Source organism: Xiphias gladius, chromosome 15 (genome assembly GCF_016859285.1).
Source record: "Xiphias gladius isolate SHS-SW01 ecotype Sanya breed wild chromosome 15, ASM1685928v1, whole genome shotgun sequence".
Classification (NCBI taxonomy): domain Eukaryota; kingdom Metazoa; phylum Chordata; class Actinopteri; order Istiophoriformes; family Xiphiidae; genus Xiphias; species Xiphias gladius.
Window position 1 is genome coordinate 1207740 of NC_053414.1, and position 16830 is coordinate 1224569.

At 44.0% G+C, this 16830-nt stretch overlaps 1 protein-coding gene across 1 annotated transcript; it reads right to left on the reverse strand.

Annotated features, from left to right (window-relative positions):
• Nucleotides 1-988: 988 nt before the first annotated feature.
• Nucleotides 989-15583, reverse strand: LOC120800227 (tripartite motif-containing protein 55-like). Its single transcript, XM_040146157.1, has 9 exons — nt 15326-15583; nt 13214-13386; nt 12914-12926; nt 6030-6125; nt 4746-4979; nt 4486-4508; nt 4255-4379; nt 3390-3685; nt 989-3232 (listed from the first exon to the last, which is right to left on the reverse strand). Exons 1-9 carry the CDS (start codon nt 15443-15445, stop codon nt 3155-3157), a joined length of 1158 nt encoding a protein of 385 aa, XP_040002091.1. The 5' UTR covers nt 15446-15583; the 3' UTR covers nt 989-3154.
• Nucleotides 15584-16830: the final 1247 nt, after the last annotated feature.

The following is a 16830-nucleotide window of genomic DNA, read 5'->3' on the forward strand; positions in this document are numbered from 1 at the left end:
GTAATACTTCCTGGTCTGCTCGGAGGACGCGTTCAGTGCGTGTCCACGGTCTCTTAAATATTTCCACTCCTGCCGACACACACTTTCTTCTTTCCCCGAAGTCTGGACAGTTTCCCTTTGTAGCGAATTGTTGCACGTTTGATTGTCTTTACATTGTTGTAATGACGCATCGCAGAGACGTGCGTAGCGACGGACCTCTTCACACAGCCTCTTTTCAAACCCAGCGTCCATTTTGGTTTTCAGGTGCATACGCAGTTGGTTCCCTTGCAGCATAGTGGCACAACAAATTGGAGGGAACATGGACGTTCGAGCAGAACCTCGCGCACTCCCTCTGAAGACCAAATTTACGTCACTCGGACCCCAGTGGACCCTTGCAGACCATCGCCGATACGGAGAGTATAACACTAGCTTTAGTACAGACACCTGAAATAAATGAATAAATAAATGCAACAAATATAGTTACTTCTAATCATTTCAACATAAGGCAAACTTACTTGTTAACTTACATTTAACTAAAGCAACAGGTACAATTGGGCAAATAATAGAAAAAACAATCAGAAACACGCCAACAAGCAAATGATTAAATAATAAGCAAATAAGCAAACTGAAACCTCGACTGCCACAGGGTTTAAACCGGAAACTAAAATTGATTGATTTATTGTCCCTTTTTATTGATAAGGATTGTAATATATTTTACAGAAACTAAACTTTCAGCTCCTTTCATTTCTTAGACATTGACTGACATTTCATTTCTGGAGGATAAAAAAATCAATCAATAAATTAATGACTGCTTAAATAATTACAGATAAAATATACAAAGATTTCAATAAAAATATAGAAGCTATAATTAAATGCATAAATAAATGACTACATGAATAAATGTTGCCATTAGTCAGGAAATAAATACTTTAATGTCTCTACAAATGTACTTTTATTCGATTATATATTTCTACATTTATTCATTTCTGTCTTTCAGACATGAATGACTTGTTTCTTTGGATTTATCTCAGCATTTATTTCCGATACGTGTTCTTTATCCAGGAATCGGTCATTTTACTCTTCTACAGCTCAACTGCTTTCAGAGCTTCAGTTTTCTTTAGATAATCTACTTTCTCTGGTTTGGATTAATTCCATCACTTCATTTCTGATTTCAACTCAAATTTATTTCACATTCACATATTTTACAGTTTGAATTTTTTTTATTTGAGTCCAACTTTTTTACTTCAGTAAAGCTCCAGTTTCTCTGCTGAATATTTGAACCTGTTCGCTGTGAAATAAGATTCGATGAGGTAAATGTTGTGAAACGTGGGCAGTTTGATGGATTTGTCTAATATTTGGATTCTTTGTCGGTAATAAAACCACGTGTGAGCATCACACAATGTCTCAACAGTTTATATTTCCAATAAAACTTTTCAAAGTCACGTCTGGTGCCTCAAACTCAAATGACTGACCGCTGTAGTTTATTCAGACTCAGTCCCACACACACACACACACACACACACCGTCCTGCTGCTACAAACACTCACTACAGCACCAACTGTGGATTCTCCGCTTAAGAAAAAGAAATAATAACGCCAGACTTTTCGTATGCTAAATCTACTACTGAAGAACGGCCGTTTCCCTGAAGACTAAATGATTTAAACAGTGTTGGACGTTTCCACCTGCAGACATCTCTGTGTTTTGACTTTAAAGGCGACACGAAATCACGTAGAAGCTACAAACATTCCTTTATGTCCATTATATCTTTGGTTGTTTTTAGGATGTTGATATGACCTGACAATCATCTGAGGTTTTCCTATAAGTGTGTAGCGTTTAAACATTAATAATAATATTCAGGCTGAATCCAACATGTCATAAACTTGGCAGAGGACACTGTTTGCCAGAGATGATAGAGATGATGCCGTGAATTCACTGTTTCAGTACGTTGTGCTGGAGCTTGAGTCACAGGAGGAAAACCGGGCGACTGACGGCATCTGAAGATCCAAACTTGACAGTTCGGAGGTTTCACAGGCGAAAGAAGAGAGAAGAATAACAGACATATGGAGCTGGACACTAGGGAGCAATAATTAACATGAGAAGATTTCCACCTGATATCAAGCAACAATGTAATATATGATAAAAGATGAGTCCACAGCGACCCTGGGCCTAATCTACGCCAATAAGGTACGATCATATCTAGTGTCAGCTGGTATATTTTATATCTCTGCTTTTCAGACAGTATCTTTATAATGATAAATTCACTGCAGCACGTCTGAACAAACAGACGTAAGAATCACACTCAGGCTTAAAATCAGTGAGGTGTCGTAGAGACTCAGCTCCAGTCCTGAGCAGCCGCTGTCAGTTCTACAAACCCCCAGAAGTCTACGACGCAGAGGTCTCCGAGGACTGACCTCGTGGAAATCACACACTTGTCTGGTACACGTTTATTGTGTAATATAGTTGGTGCAACTTTCCTTTATTTTTGTTGTGAAAATCAGAAAAATGTCAGGAAACGAGGGGAGCAGAGGAAGGATGATGGGCAACAAATGTTCTAAGTTGTTCTTGAACCAGTCCGACAACTCTAGGCCACTGAGACTCCGCAGTAACCTGTTGTAAAGTACTGTAAAAATGAAACGTGTTCAATGTGAACCCACTGATTCAGAAAATATCCTCTGGTGTCACCTTAACCCGAGAGAAAATCCCTACACCTTTGCCTGGAGAATCCCGTCAAATCAGACTCAATCAAAGCTGGAGGAGAGTCAGGTTAATTATAAAGCAGTAGTTTATCGGACACTTTAACAGAATAAACTCGTCATCAGAGAAACACGCTGAGCGTTTGTTTAAAGGACCAAATGTTTTGGATGTTCTTCGATTTAAATGACTCTTCTTTAACTTCTGTTAAACAAAAAATTCTAACTTTCAAAAAATGTCCTTTGAGAATATCAGACCCAAGAAAAATATTTCACATCATAAGAAAAGGTTATTTTTGGAATTTTTAAAATAAATTATTTAACATTAACAGAGTGAACACAGCTTCAGTAAAAGGTCTCTGTGCGTTCTGTAGGTTTCAACATACAAATGTAAAATCATGTAAAAATACGCTGAAGTTCTGCAGCGACGCAGACTGGGTCAGACCGATACAGGTCCTGAACTGGTGTCACTGGTCGTACTGGTTTTATTTCTGGTTGAGCCAGCTGAAGGAGAAGACGTGTTTGGGTCCGTCTTTGTCCTCCGACTCGATCTGCTGATCAGACTGAAGAAGAAGAAGAAGCGGAAGAAGAACGACGTCAAATAAGGTCAATCAGTAATTTCTACAAAGCCCCACCCAAAATCAATCAACACGTCATCCGATCGGATCAATTGATTAGAGGGCTCAGTTCATGAGAGTGTATCTCTATCAACAATCATACCTGGGGGGCGGGGCTGGTGGTAGGGAGGGGCATAGGGGGCGGGACATGACCCTGAGATGGGGGGGCGGGGGCTTTCGTATGTGATGTCACGGTGGGCGGGGCCTCTGTAGGCCTCTGAGGGGGCGGGGCCGAGAGTTGAACACCTGCAGGCTGAACAGGTGACAGCGGAGGCTCCTGATTGGCTGCAGCTGCCGCAGGTGCGGCGTGCTGCTGCGACTCAACTCGACTTCCTGCTGCTGTCTCTCTGACCTCCACCTCATCTTCATCATCATCATCCTCGTCATCGTCTTCATCAGCTGAGGGGAAACATAGGGTTAGCTTTATGTGTAACATAATAGCACACAGTCGCTCCATGTTAACAGCTTATTATGCTAAATGAGAGTAGCTTCAGGCTAACACATTAGCTTTGTGCTAAAACATTAGCTACTACCAAGTAGTTTCACTTGTTAGCATGCTAACTCAGAATACACTCTTCTGATTGATAGTAGCTGCATGTAGCTTCATTTTTGAGCATGCTTGATGTGTTAGCATTTTAAACATTAACATATCCCATGCGAAGACATTAGCTTGCTAACACTTTAACACATGCTACATTCTGTGATGGTAGCTCAAAGCTAATTCATCATACAACAGAGGTCAATAAAAGTAGCTTACAGCTAACACATTAGAAAACATTATAGTGAATGGTAGTAATTCCATGCTAAACACATTAGCTTACACTTGACTCAGGTACAGTAGTTAAACACTACAACTATATATGAAAGATAATAACTACGATATTTGAACCTCGGTACATGCTAACATGTTAGCATGTACCGAGGTTATGTCTCTGATTGGCCAGACAGACGCTTCCTGTGTCTGTCACCTTTGACGAAGTCGACGCTGCTTAGCGCTTGCCTCTGACGACCAAAGTTTGCCGTGAAGTGCTCCATGTTCTCGTAGCCTTGTTGGAGTTTATCCAGGTGAGATGTGTTGGTGCCCTCCACGATCCTGATCAATAAACAGTAAATAATCAATTATTTTAATAATAAACTTTGTGTTAACAATGCAGTAAGATTATTAAAAATCAAATATAGGTGTGTTATTAAATACTCACTTCTGTAGCAGAGGTTTGGCCGTCTGTGGGAAACAAATCAAAGTTATTGATCACATGATAAATATTTTCCTTTTGGACAATACACAGGAAGTAACAATACTGCAAACACGATGAAATAACGCTCACAACGACGTCAAAACATCAATATCGTGACAACGATGCAACCATCGATCTGTGTGGACTCCTTTTCCATCAACCAGCTCCTGGTGATTGATGCCTGACTGAGGAGCACCAATCCACACTTTTAGTTTCAGGTTCACCTGAAGGAACACGGCCATTTCGGACTCGTCCATGGTCTGGATGGCGGTCTCCAGGAGCTTGGCGGTGTTGTCCATGTGCTCACTGTACTTCCTCCTCAGACCTCGAATGTAGTCCAGTTTCTCTTCCTGTTCAGAGTTGATCCTCAGAGTCATCTCACCTTTCTTCTCCTCCAGGAGGGCAAACAGGTGATCGAACGTCTCGCACAACTTCGACTTCTGTCTGCTGCCATTCTCCTGAAAGCGCACAGTCAGAAAACCTCAGGTAAACCGGGCGTGCAGCGGGTGTAAGGTAAACCCCAGGTAAACCGGGCGTGCAGCGGGTGTAAGGTAAACCTCAGGTAAACCGCGAGTGCAGCGGGTATAAGGTAAACCTCAGGTAAACCGGGCGTGCAGCGGGTGTAAGGTAAACCCCAGGTAAACCGGGTGTGCAGCGGGTGTAAGGTAAACCCCAGGTAAACCGGGCGTGCAGCGGGTGTAAGGTAAACCCCAGGTTAACCGGGTGTGCAGGGGGTGTAAGGTAGACCTCAGGTAAACCGGGCGTGCAGCGGGTGTAAGGTAAACCTCAGGTAAACCGGGCGTGCAGCGGGTGTAAGGTAAACCTCAGGTAAACCGGGTGTGCAGGGGGTGTAAGGTAAACCCCAGGTAAACCGGGCGTGCAGCGGGTGTAAGGTAAACCTCAGGTAAACCGCGAGTGCAGCGGGTATAAGGTAAACCTCAGGTAAACCGGGCGTGCAGCGGGTGTAAGGTAAACCCCAGGTAAACCGGGTGTGCAGCGGGTGTAAGGTAAACCTCAGGTAAACCGGGCGTGCAGCGGGTGTAAGGTAAACCCCAGGTAAACCGGGCGTGCAGCGGGTGTAAGGTAAACCCCAGGTAAACCGGGTGTGCAGGGGGTGTAAGGTAGACCTCAGGTAAACCGGGCGTGCAGCGGGTGTAAGGTAAACCTCAGGTAAACCGGGCGTGCAGGGGGTGTAAGGTAAACCTCAGGTAAACCGGGTGTGCAGGGGGTGTAAGGTAAACCTCAGGTAAACCGGGCGTGCAGCGGGTGTAAGGTAGACCTCAGGTAAACCGCGAGTGCAGTGGGTATAAGGTAAACCTCAGGTAAACCGGGCGTGCAGCGGGTATAAGGTAAACCTCAGGTAAACCGGGCGTGCAGCGGGTGTAAGGTAAACCCCAGGTAAACCGGGCGTGCAGCGGGTGTAAGGTAAACCCCAGGTAAACCGGGTGTGCAGCGGGTGTAAGGTAAACCTCAGGTAAACCAGGTGTGCAGCGGGTGGATTAACTCACGTTGACAGCTCTGCAGGTTTCCTCCAGCTGACTGATGATCGCCTGAATCCTCTCATTGTTCCCAACGAGCATGGAGATACAGTCGGTCAACTCTGCCTGCACACGCACACACGCGCGCGCACACACACACACACACACACGTACGCATACACGTTAAATACTCTGAATGAATGAACGAATCCACCAGGTGTAAACGATTCACCACTCAACAGAAAATTACTTTGACGATTGATTCGCTGTTAAAGTCATTTTCCAAGCTGCTGCTTTTCTCTGTCACACTTTAAAAATCCCCAGTTTAAACTCGACCTGGTTTCGATTAAATGAACACTGACACGTTCATGTTGGTGGGTCGACCGAACAGACTTCAGACCGTCGCAGATTTACCCTGAGTTGTACAAAACAATGTGCAGGTGACACATTGTTTTTCACATTCACATTCACAAGAATCAACCCGATGCAGCCCAACAGTATCGTAGAAAGAACGCCAGCACCGGGTCAGAACAACGGGTTGTTCGGGGTAAAGTTAATTCAGTATTGTGTTGGTGCTACACTGGCCCAAAGCAGTGAATGGGACCAAAGATCAAAATAGAAACCGTGTGTAAACCTCTTGATCTCTGATATTTTAATGCCCTAACACTGTGAAATCATGTTTAGTTTCACTGATAGACACTTGATACTTTTCATGCTGTATTAGCGTCTTTACTCTTTATTTACCACAAATATTTTATTTCCACATCCTCCGTGGAAATTACACCAAAGCTCATTGTGGACTGGAAGAAGAGTCTGTCTGTGGTAGCTGAGCTGAGTCGAGGTTATTTTAGTAAGAAGCTCGTTCGAGCTCTCAACCGGTGTCTACGTGGATGCAGACAGTTTAAACACATCATCTCTACCGACTGACCGTTTTTAATCCAGCAGCTGACGACACGTATTTCCAAAGAAAGTTAATAAAGTAAATAATGAGAAGCTGATCAGGTCAAAAAATGTAGAATTCAAACGTTTAAAATCCAGTAAGATAAAACCAACTCCATCCGCTCAGTAAGATCATGGAACAAGCCCAAAAGCTCCAGAACACCTACTAAATATACCTTACAGTCAATTTGTCAACTCTTGTTTTCCGAAATCAATGATGAACTAAATGAAGCAGTGTCGCGAGAAATACTCAGTAAACTACATTTACCTTGTACTAAGTAAAAGTACTAATACCAAAGCGAAATACTCGTCCTGCAATAAAAATGTTACTTTAGTGAAAGTGGAAAAGTATTAGCCTCAAGTTCAAAAGTAAAAGTACTGATTATACAGAATAATGTATATGATATAATTAGATTATAGTTACTATGAGTTCATCTCTTTAAAGTTGCAGCTGGTGAAGACGGAGCTGATTCTAATGACTTTATACCTGCTGGGCAGATTAATCTGCAATGAAACACCGTCATTGAAAACGCACAGTGAAGTGTGGCTCATGACTGTGCTACGGTACAGTACTTGAGTAAATGTACTTAGTTACTTAGTTCCTTTATGTACATGTGTCGCTGTGTCATTGGGTTGCTGTTTTGTTGTGTCGCTGCGCGTCGTGTTGCTGCGTCGCTGCGTCGCTACGTCGCTGTTTTGTTGGTGTCGCTTTGTCGTTGTGTTGCTGTTTTGTTGTGTCGCTACGTTGCTACGTCATTGTGTCGCTGTTTTGTTGTGTCGCTACGTTGCTACGTCATTGTGTTGCTGTTTTGTTTTGTCGCTACGTCGTTGTGTCGCTGTTTTGTTGTGTCGCTACGTTGCTACGTCATTGTGTTGCTGTTTTGTTGTGTCGCTACGTTGCTACGTCATTGTGTCGCTGTTTTGTTGTGTCGCTACATTGCTACGTCATTGTGTTGCTGTTTTGTTGTGTCGCTACGTCATTGTGTTGCTGTTTTGTTGTGTCGCTACGTCATTGTGTCGCTGTTTTGTTGTGTCGCTACGTCGTTGTGTCGCTGTTTTGTTGTGTCGCTACGTTGCTACGTCATTGTGTTGCTGTTTTGTTGTGTTGCCGTTTTGTTGCGTCGCTGCGTCGTTGTGTCGCTGTTTTGTTGTGTCGCTACGTTGCTACGTCATTGTGTTGCTGTTTTGTTGTGTCGCCGTTTTGTTGCGTCGCTGCGTCGTTGTGTCGCTGTTTTGTTGTGTCGCTATGTTGCTACGTCACTGTGTTGCTGTTTTGTTGTGTCGCTACGTCGTTGTGTCGCTGTTTTGTTGTGTCACTACGTTGCTACGTCATTGTGTCGCTGTTTTGTTGTGTCGCTACGTCGTTGTGTCGCTGTTTTGTTGTGTCGCTACGTTGCTCAGTCATTGTGTTGCTGTTTTGTTGTGTCGCTACGTCGTTGTGTCGCTGTTTTGTTGTGTCGCTACGTTGCTACGTCATTGTGTTGCTGTTTTGTTGTGTCGCTACGTTGCTACGTCATTGTGTCGCTGTTTTGTTGTGTCGCTACGTTGCTACGTCATTGTGTTGCTGTTTTGTTGTGTCGCTACGTCATTGTGTTGCTGTTTTGTTGTGTCGCTACGTCATTGTGTCGCTGTTTTGTTGTGTCGCTACGTCGTTGTGTCGCTGTTTTGTTGTGTCGCTACGTTGCTACGTCATTGTGTTGCTGTTTTGTTGTGTCGCCGTTTTGTTGCGTCGCTGCGTCGTTGTGTCGCTGTTTTGTTGTGTCGCTACGTTGCTACGTCATTGTGTTGCTGTTTTGTTGTGTCGCCGTTTTGTTGCGTCGCTGCGTCGTTGTGTCACTGTTTTGTTGTGTCGCTACGTTGCTACGTCACTGTGTTGCTGTTTTGTTGTGTCGCTACGTCGTTGTGTCGCTGTTTTGTTGTGTCACTACGTTGCTACGTCATTGTGTTACTGTTTTGTTGTGTCGCTACGTCGTTGTGTCGCTGTTTTGTTGTGTCACTACGTTGCTACGTCATTGTGTCGCTGTTTTGTTGTGTTGCTATGTCGTTGTGTCGCTGTTTTGTTGTGTCGCTACGTTGCTACGTCATTGTGTTGCTGTTTTGTTGTGTCGCTACGTCGTTGTGTCGCTGTTTTGTTGTGTCGCTACGTTGCTACGTCATTGTGTTGCTGTTTTGTTGTGTCGCTGCGCGTCATGTCGCTGCGTCGCTGCGTTGCTACGTCGCTGTTTTATTGGTGTCGCTTTGTCTTTGTGTTGCTGTTTTGTTGTGTCGCCGTTTTGTTGCGTCGCTACGTCGTTGTGTCGCTGTTTTGTTGTGTCGCTACGTTGCTATGTCATTGTGTTGCTGTTTTGTTGTGTCGCTACGTCGTTGTGTCGCTGTTTTGTTGTGTCGCCACGTCTTTGTGTCGCTGTTTTGTTGTGTCGCTTCGTTGCTACGTCATTGTGTTGCTGTTTTGTTGTGTCGCTTTGTCTTTGTGTTGCTGTTTTGTTGTGTCGCCACGCCGTTGTGTCGCTGTTTTGTTGTTGCTTTGTCATTGTGTTGCTGTTTTGTTGTGTCGCCGTTTTGTTGCGTCGCTGCGTTGCTCGTTGTGTTGCTGTTTTGTTGCGTCGCTACGTCGTTGTGTCGCTGTTTTGTTGTGTCGCTACGTTGCTACGTCATTGTGTTGCTGTTTTGTTGTGTCGCTACGTCGTTGTGTCGCTGTTTTGTTGTGTCGCTACGTTGCTACGTCATTGTGTTGCTGTTTTGTTGTGTCGCTACGTCATTGTGTCGCTGTTTTGTTGTGTCGCTACGTCGTTGTGTCGCTGTTTTGTTGTGTCGCTACGTTGCTACGTCATTGTGTTGCTGTTTTGTTGTGTCGCTTCGTTGCTTTCGTCATTGTGTTGCTGTTTTGTTGTGTCGCCACGCCGTTGTGTCGCTGTTTTGCTGTGTTGTTCTGTTGCTACGTCATTGTGTTGCTGTTTTGTTGTGTCGCTACGTCGTTGTGTCGCTGTTTTGTTGTGTCGCTACGTTGCTACGTCATTGTGTTGCTGTTTTGTTGTGTCGCTACGTTGCTACGTCATTGTGTCGCTGTTTTGTTGTGTCGCTACGTCGTTGTGTCGCTGTTTTGTTGTGTCGCTACGATGCTACGTCATTGTGTCGCTGTTTTGTTGTGTCGCTACGTCATTGTGTCGCTGTTTTGTTGTGTCGCTACGTCGTTGTGTCGCTGTTTTGTTGTGTCGCTACGTTGCTATGTCATTGTGTTGCTGTTTTGTTGTGTCACTACGTTGCTACGTCATTGTGTTGTTGTTTTGTTGTGTCGCTGCGTCGCTTCGTCATTGTGTTGCTGTTTTGTTGTGTCGCTTTGCTGTCTTTGTGTTGCTGTTTTGTTGTGTCGCTTTGTTGCTCGTCATTGTGTTGCTGTTTTGTTGTGTCGCTACGTTGCTATGTCATTGTGTTGCTGTTTTGTTGTGTCGCTACGTCGCTGTTACGCCTGTTTTATTGTGTCGCTTTGTCATTGTGTTGCTGTTTTGTTGTGTCGCTTGTTGCTACGTCATTGTGTCGCTGTTTTGTTGTGTCGCCACGCTGTTACGCCATTGTGTTGCTGTTTTGTTGTGTCGCTTTGCATGTCGCTACGTCATTGTGTTGCTGTTTTGTTGTGTCGCTACGTCATTGTGTTGCTGTTTTGTTGTGTCGCCACGCTGTTGCCATTGTGTTGTTGCTTTGTTGTGTCGCCACGCCATTGTGTTGCTGTTTTTGTTGCGTCGCTGCGTTGCTACGTCATTGTGTTGCTGTTTTGTTGTGTAAGCGTTGCTGCGTCATTGTATTTGCTGTTTTGTTGTGTAAGACGTTGCAATAGTCATTGTATTTGCTGTTTTGTCATGTCGCTGATGCTACTCTGTAACTTTGATTTATTTATTTGTATAAAATTAATACTTATCTGTATTCTGCCTCTCCTAACTGTGGAATCCCAAAATGTTCAATCTTGAATGATAAATAAACACACATTATACTGAATTTTTACAGTTACAGGCGCTAACTATAACCAGTTGTTGAGCTTACTTGGGAAAAAGGGGATTTTTGAAATAAAAATGTGCTACAAAACTGTTTTATAAAAATACCGTAAATCAACGCTTCATAATAATGAGAACTGACTCATGTTATTTATTTATTTATTTATTATTTATTTTTATATTTAATTATTTTTTATTTATCTAATATTGAACACTTTGGTCTCTCATACCTAACTGTCATACCGAACTCCCCCTGAGGATAAATCCAGTTTTATCTCAACATTTTGTAGTTTGTAGTTAGAGAGCATAAACTCGACAGCTGAAGTGTTTTGGTCCCTTAAACACACGGTCCTGGTCGTGTTTTTATCAGCTCGTCCTGCTGCTGTAGAGAACCAAAATAATCCTGCTGCCGTCTCACTGACCTACATTCAGAAATAGACTGGGAGCCAGTGTCACGACTCACCGCTGACAGCAAAACAAGAGAGGAAGAGCAAAAACACAGAAACACCTGTCACCTGAGCAGAAAAATTCCAGCACGCTATAACGTCTAAAGACACCTTTGTGTATCTGACACTGCCCCCTAGGGGTCAGGTGAATACTGACTCTGTGAGGATGATATGAGATCTGGGCGGATGGATGAGCAAAGGGTCTGACGTTAATAATAAATAATAAACTAAAACTACTCTGTTCGTAATCGTGCTGCTTCAGCTAATTTACTACTATTATTGTTATTATTATACTTATTATATCTAACAGACTTTTAAATAATTGCTTTTTCACTTTTAGCAGTTTGAGGAATATGGGCCATGGTTCAGCGAGACCTGCCGGTACTGAACAGAAATCGCTCCCCACCGGTCAGAACTGAAGAAGCCTCTTGGATGAGAGGTGAAACGTCTTCAAGATCTACAACCGGGTCCAGCTGCCCTCGATTGAGCTCCTCTTGGATAACCATGACCTGGATGACTGAGAATCGTCCCAGAACAACGTCACTGTCATTAGTTTGATGAGAGATTCTGGCTCGATTATATAATCTTCACTCAAAGTCCACTTACTAGCATTTTGTAAAGCTTTCACCCCCACTCACCGAGATTGCAAGATGCAAAATTTTTGTGAAAACGCTTTTACCAGAGTCATGAATTAACTTTAAACTCGATGATGATTATTTAAATGCAGCTTATTCGCCCACTCCAAAATGAAAAACAATTAACTGTCCAGTCACAGCCTGGGGGTGGGACTTATCGTGATGACACAATCTGATGTCAGGTGTAATAAACCGCTGTGGGACAAAAGGAAATAAAAGTCTTTATCAGACCTTTCTCATTTAATCACAACATGTTAAGGACGTATATCAAAAATGAAATACATAAATGAATGTGTGTCGTATTTGTCTTTTTCCTTCTTTGACCTGGTCTTCAGTAGGCATGATGAATCTTCCCTACGCTACGCACCATTGGAGCTTTTATTGTTGTCATAAGTTGATCTTGTGTAAATGGAGAGATCGTCGCTCCATTTAAGACAGACTGCTGAAAGCTGGTAAACTTGGAGAAGTCCTAGAAGTCTATCTTATATGCTTTATTCATGTATTTATACTTTTTATTTATTTGGGCTTGTTGGTTTGGTTTGTCTGCGTAGTCTAGAACTTGGGTCCCTATGTTTACTGCTCATTTTTTTGTTTGTGGTTGTAGTATAACTATGGAAAGGTGTCGTTGTTGTGGCGAACATGAGACAGGTCCCAGCTGGACTCTGATTCTGGTTCTTGTGAAATCCAGACTGATGTTTGTCAGCAGAAATAGGAGCTCAACAGTTTCAACACAACGAAGTGACACTGAGTTCAGAAACAGGTCTCAGCAAACACCTTGTGAAAACTGAAGCAGACGATAAAGTTCTGATTAAAACAACCAGCTGATCAACCCCCGAGTTTCTCTCACATCAGGTCAGATAAGACACGTTAAACTGGACCTGTTTCTGTTTTGACGTCATGTGATCTACCTGTGCAACAAAGCTGGAAAAAAAAACTACCAAAATAAAAGCAAAGAGTTTCACAAACGACCATTGTACAGCTCACTGAAATTTTCTTTGTGTTTTTAGGTGAACTGACCCTTTAATGTTTCAGAAAACCATCCTCGGTTGGTGACCTTTGACCCCAGTGTGTGTATGTGCACGGGACATTTTGGCTGTTCGTCACTACTTCAAAAGACTGTTTGAAGGTTCGGACATTGTTTTAAGGTTTTAAGGTCCCCGCTGTTATAGCAAAGCAAACGTGTGTGTGTGTACAGGTGTGTGCGTTACCTGGTGCTCCCCTGTTTATACATGTCGATGATGTTCTCCACCAGCAGGTTCCTCTGCAGTCCGTAAACTCCGTGTCGGTCCAGGATCACCTCATGTCGACAGGACGGGCAGCGGAAACGGCCGCCGGACGTGAATGTGGAGCTGCTTCTCGTCGACAGGTAGGGATTGGACGCCTGCAGGGGGGCGGGGCCAAACACAGGGAGAGAGGTTTAATGCCGACCGGGCTTTTCCCTACCACAGAAAGGCCTCAGCGGCGCCTTCTTGTCTGTTTTTGCGGAGCACCGAAGGAACATAAAAAGGCATTTCGGCGGCAAATCGGAATGAATGTAAAAACAACAGTGACAGTTGACAGTTCTGTGCAGTGACAAAAAACACGCAAAGTCGGCTCGATCTCAAGCGGAGAGGTAAGCTAGCAACAGAAACGACCTGCCAATCCACAGTTAACGTTTGGACGAATGTTTGTGCGATTGCTGCGTGACAGATGCGGATTGGATATTTCTCTGTACCCTCGACTCGGGACCGTAGTTACAACCACCGACTCAGATAAGCAAGTTGCAATCCATCGATACGGTAAACCTCTACGACGAATAAGGGAAGCGTAAACGCTTTTTCGCCAGCGACTAATTCTTGTGGATGTTAACTATAGCAATAGCAGACAGAGAGAAGATATAGCTCATGTCGCCTATTCTACAACCAAAGAAACTGCCACCCTAGCTAACCTTCGTAGATATTCATGTACTGACTGACGCTACGTTAGCCACCGAAGCCAGTTAGTCGACACCACATGATGTTAGTATTTAACGTGGCCGATGGGGAACACAGTTCTGACAGGAGGGAAACACATTTCGACAGCGGAACAGACTTGGACACAGCGCCTGTTGTGAAGCGGAAAACTATCCGGTGTGAGAACAAACACTGAGCCAGAATATGACGTCTCTACATCTCAGCGTTCCTTAGTTTCTGTCAAATCCACCTGCTGATCACTAATCCGCTTCTGTTACTATGAGACTGTTTCATGAACTCTTCCTGTTGACATTAGTGGAAAAACTAACTAACGTAAAAGCGTCAGTCTTTTGTGGAATTTTGAAGTAATTGTACTTTGGAGTATTTCCATTTTGTAGACCTTGTACTTTACTATATGGCTGCAGTTACTGGTTAATTTGCAGATTCACATTTTACAAACAAAACATTTGATCAGCTCTGGTCTGAAGTGGCTGTGACAGTGTCTGTCATGTCCTACACGAGTTACGCTTAAAAGACTTTTAATCGCATTCTTTTACTGAGATGCCCGTCCTCCAAAAATGATATAGGCCGATATATAGTGCAACTTGAAAGAGGATAATATAAATAATTAAGCATGCTTTAAGTTGTGGAACTACAGCTCCCATGATGCTCTGAGGGATGTTGTGGGTTCTGTGAGTTAGCTGTGAGCTACAACTAGAAGCCCCCCCTTTTTCTCAGCCTCTAGCTGTTTCCATTCAGTCAAACCGTCCCATTAAAAGCTGCTGAACCGGCTGTGACCAGCTCCTGTTCTCAGTGTAGCCGTGGATGTTCAGACAACTGTCACTGGGTCACTGTGATACTGAAGGAAACTTAAAAACAGGAAGATTCTGAATGGAGTTCTGCAGCCTCTTTTTCTTCTGGTTTCTAAGTGGATTTCTGGAGCTTTATTCTGGAGGGACATCAGAAGTAATGATGTCCTCAGGAAGTAGAAGTCTCACTGAATCTATAAATATGTGTATCTACTTTTTATACTAGAATTGACAGAAATCTGCTTCAGTGAAGAACGATGGTATTGCCGGGCCTTTCTACAGGTCGCTGTCCTTGTAAAATCAATAAACACATGGTGCTTTGTCCCGATGTTAGCGTGTCCTTGAACACACCAACAAGGAGAGTTCATGTCTGAACAGCTTTAGCTTCTATAAAAACACAACTTTGACCAGAAGTAAAGTTGATTCCACCAAGTCTAACTGAAACCAACAAAGCTCGGCGCTCAGGCCGTGGTTTAACAATAAGACTCATCTGAGATCTAAAGTAAGACGCGGCTTCCAGGTGGGCTGTCTCTTTAAGGCAGGGGCGGACCAGGTGTCTTCACGTGTGCGTGGCCCTCACCTGGAAGACGTCGTTGGCACACTTGCGGCAGAGGTTGTGTTGGCAGGGCAGGATGACCACCGGCTTGGTGAACATCTCCAGACAGATGGGACAGATGAGCTGCTTCTCCAGACTCTCCATGATGCTGAGCGACGCCGCGGAGCCGGGGGAGACTCCCGTCAGGCGGACAGGGCGGAGGAGGGGGGACACGTCCCAGAGATTGAATAAAAGAAAGAAAAGAAAGGAGCAGCAGCAGAAGGAGAGTTGTACTGTTGTGGCGGTGGAGGTCTGGGGGGCAGCAATGCGCCAAGAACTCTGAGTCTGTTTTTAGACAGCAGACGTCAGCCGTTGCCGTGCCGACAAGTCCTTATATGTCAAAGGTCAGGGGGAGGCATGACAGAGCAGGGGGGGGCAAGGAGGGAAAGGGGGGAGAGAGTGAATAAACAGAGTTTATTAAAGGGACAGTCCACAGTGTTGGAGGAGCAGAGGGGGCTGCAGCTCCTCCTGCTGGCCAGACTCAAACACCGTGGACTGGGTTAGGGTCAGTATTTTACCCCCTCACAGGGCCCCACGCTGACAGTGATCACATCACTGCATCTCCTAGGTGGACGAGATGCAGGGCAAACTAATCAAAGCAAGAGCTCACCGAAGAATTTCAGCTGGGACAGGAAGTCCCCGCGCGCCAATTAATTCATCGTCTCGCGAGGAGTTTGATGCGTTTCATCGAATCTGAATCCGCTCAGATCAGATTATTGAATCCATTTGTGTTCTGTGTTCAACTTACGAGAAACCAAAATTATAAATAACTACCGCTCAAAAGATTCGGCTGACATCTGTCGGCTGAGGGGACAGAAAAGCACAATTAATGTTCACAACCTTCAGCTACGACCTGAACACGAGTCACTTCACCACAAAAGACATTTGTGTGGCGAAGACGCTCAGTGAACAATCAATGTGTTCGTGGAGCAGAAGGTCTGAGGGTTGATTAAATCAGATACTCAGTCTGACACGGTCACGTCGGGATGGTGCAGACACTGAAGGTCCCGATTCAGAAATATCACGCTGATCATCCTAAATTATTGATCACATATGAACGAAAGTTTAACTGGAGAATTTGACTCCTGACCACTGACCCGAGATCAGCTGATGGTTTATTAGAGAAGTCGTCTCAGCTGCAGGACATCTGGACCAAAATCCATCTAGAACCTGATCATTAACATTTACGGCTGCAGACCTGAGCTTCACCTGAGGTTAATATGAGGCTTCAACAGTCTGAGTTTGATCCTTGAACAGTGTTTCCTTGTTTCCTGGCAGTGGAGGAACTGTGATTTGTACTTTTTGCTGCATTATATTTATCTGACAGCTGGAGTCCCTGCTTACTTTTCAAATTTATATTGTACATTATAAGAAAATTTGATAATCTTATCAAATCCAACATATTTACATCTGTGTGAACCCAGAGGTAAAAGTTTCTAATACTATTACTATGTTTAAGTAGTAAACACACCTTCACAAAAATACTGCTT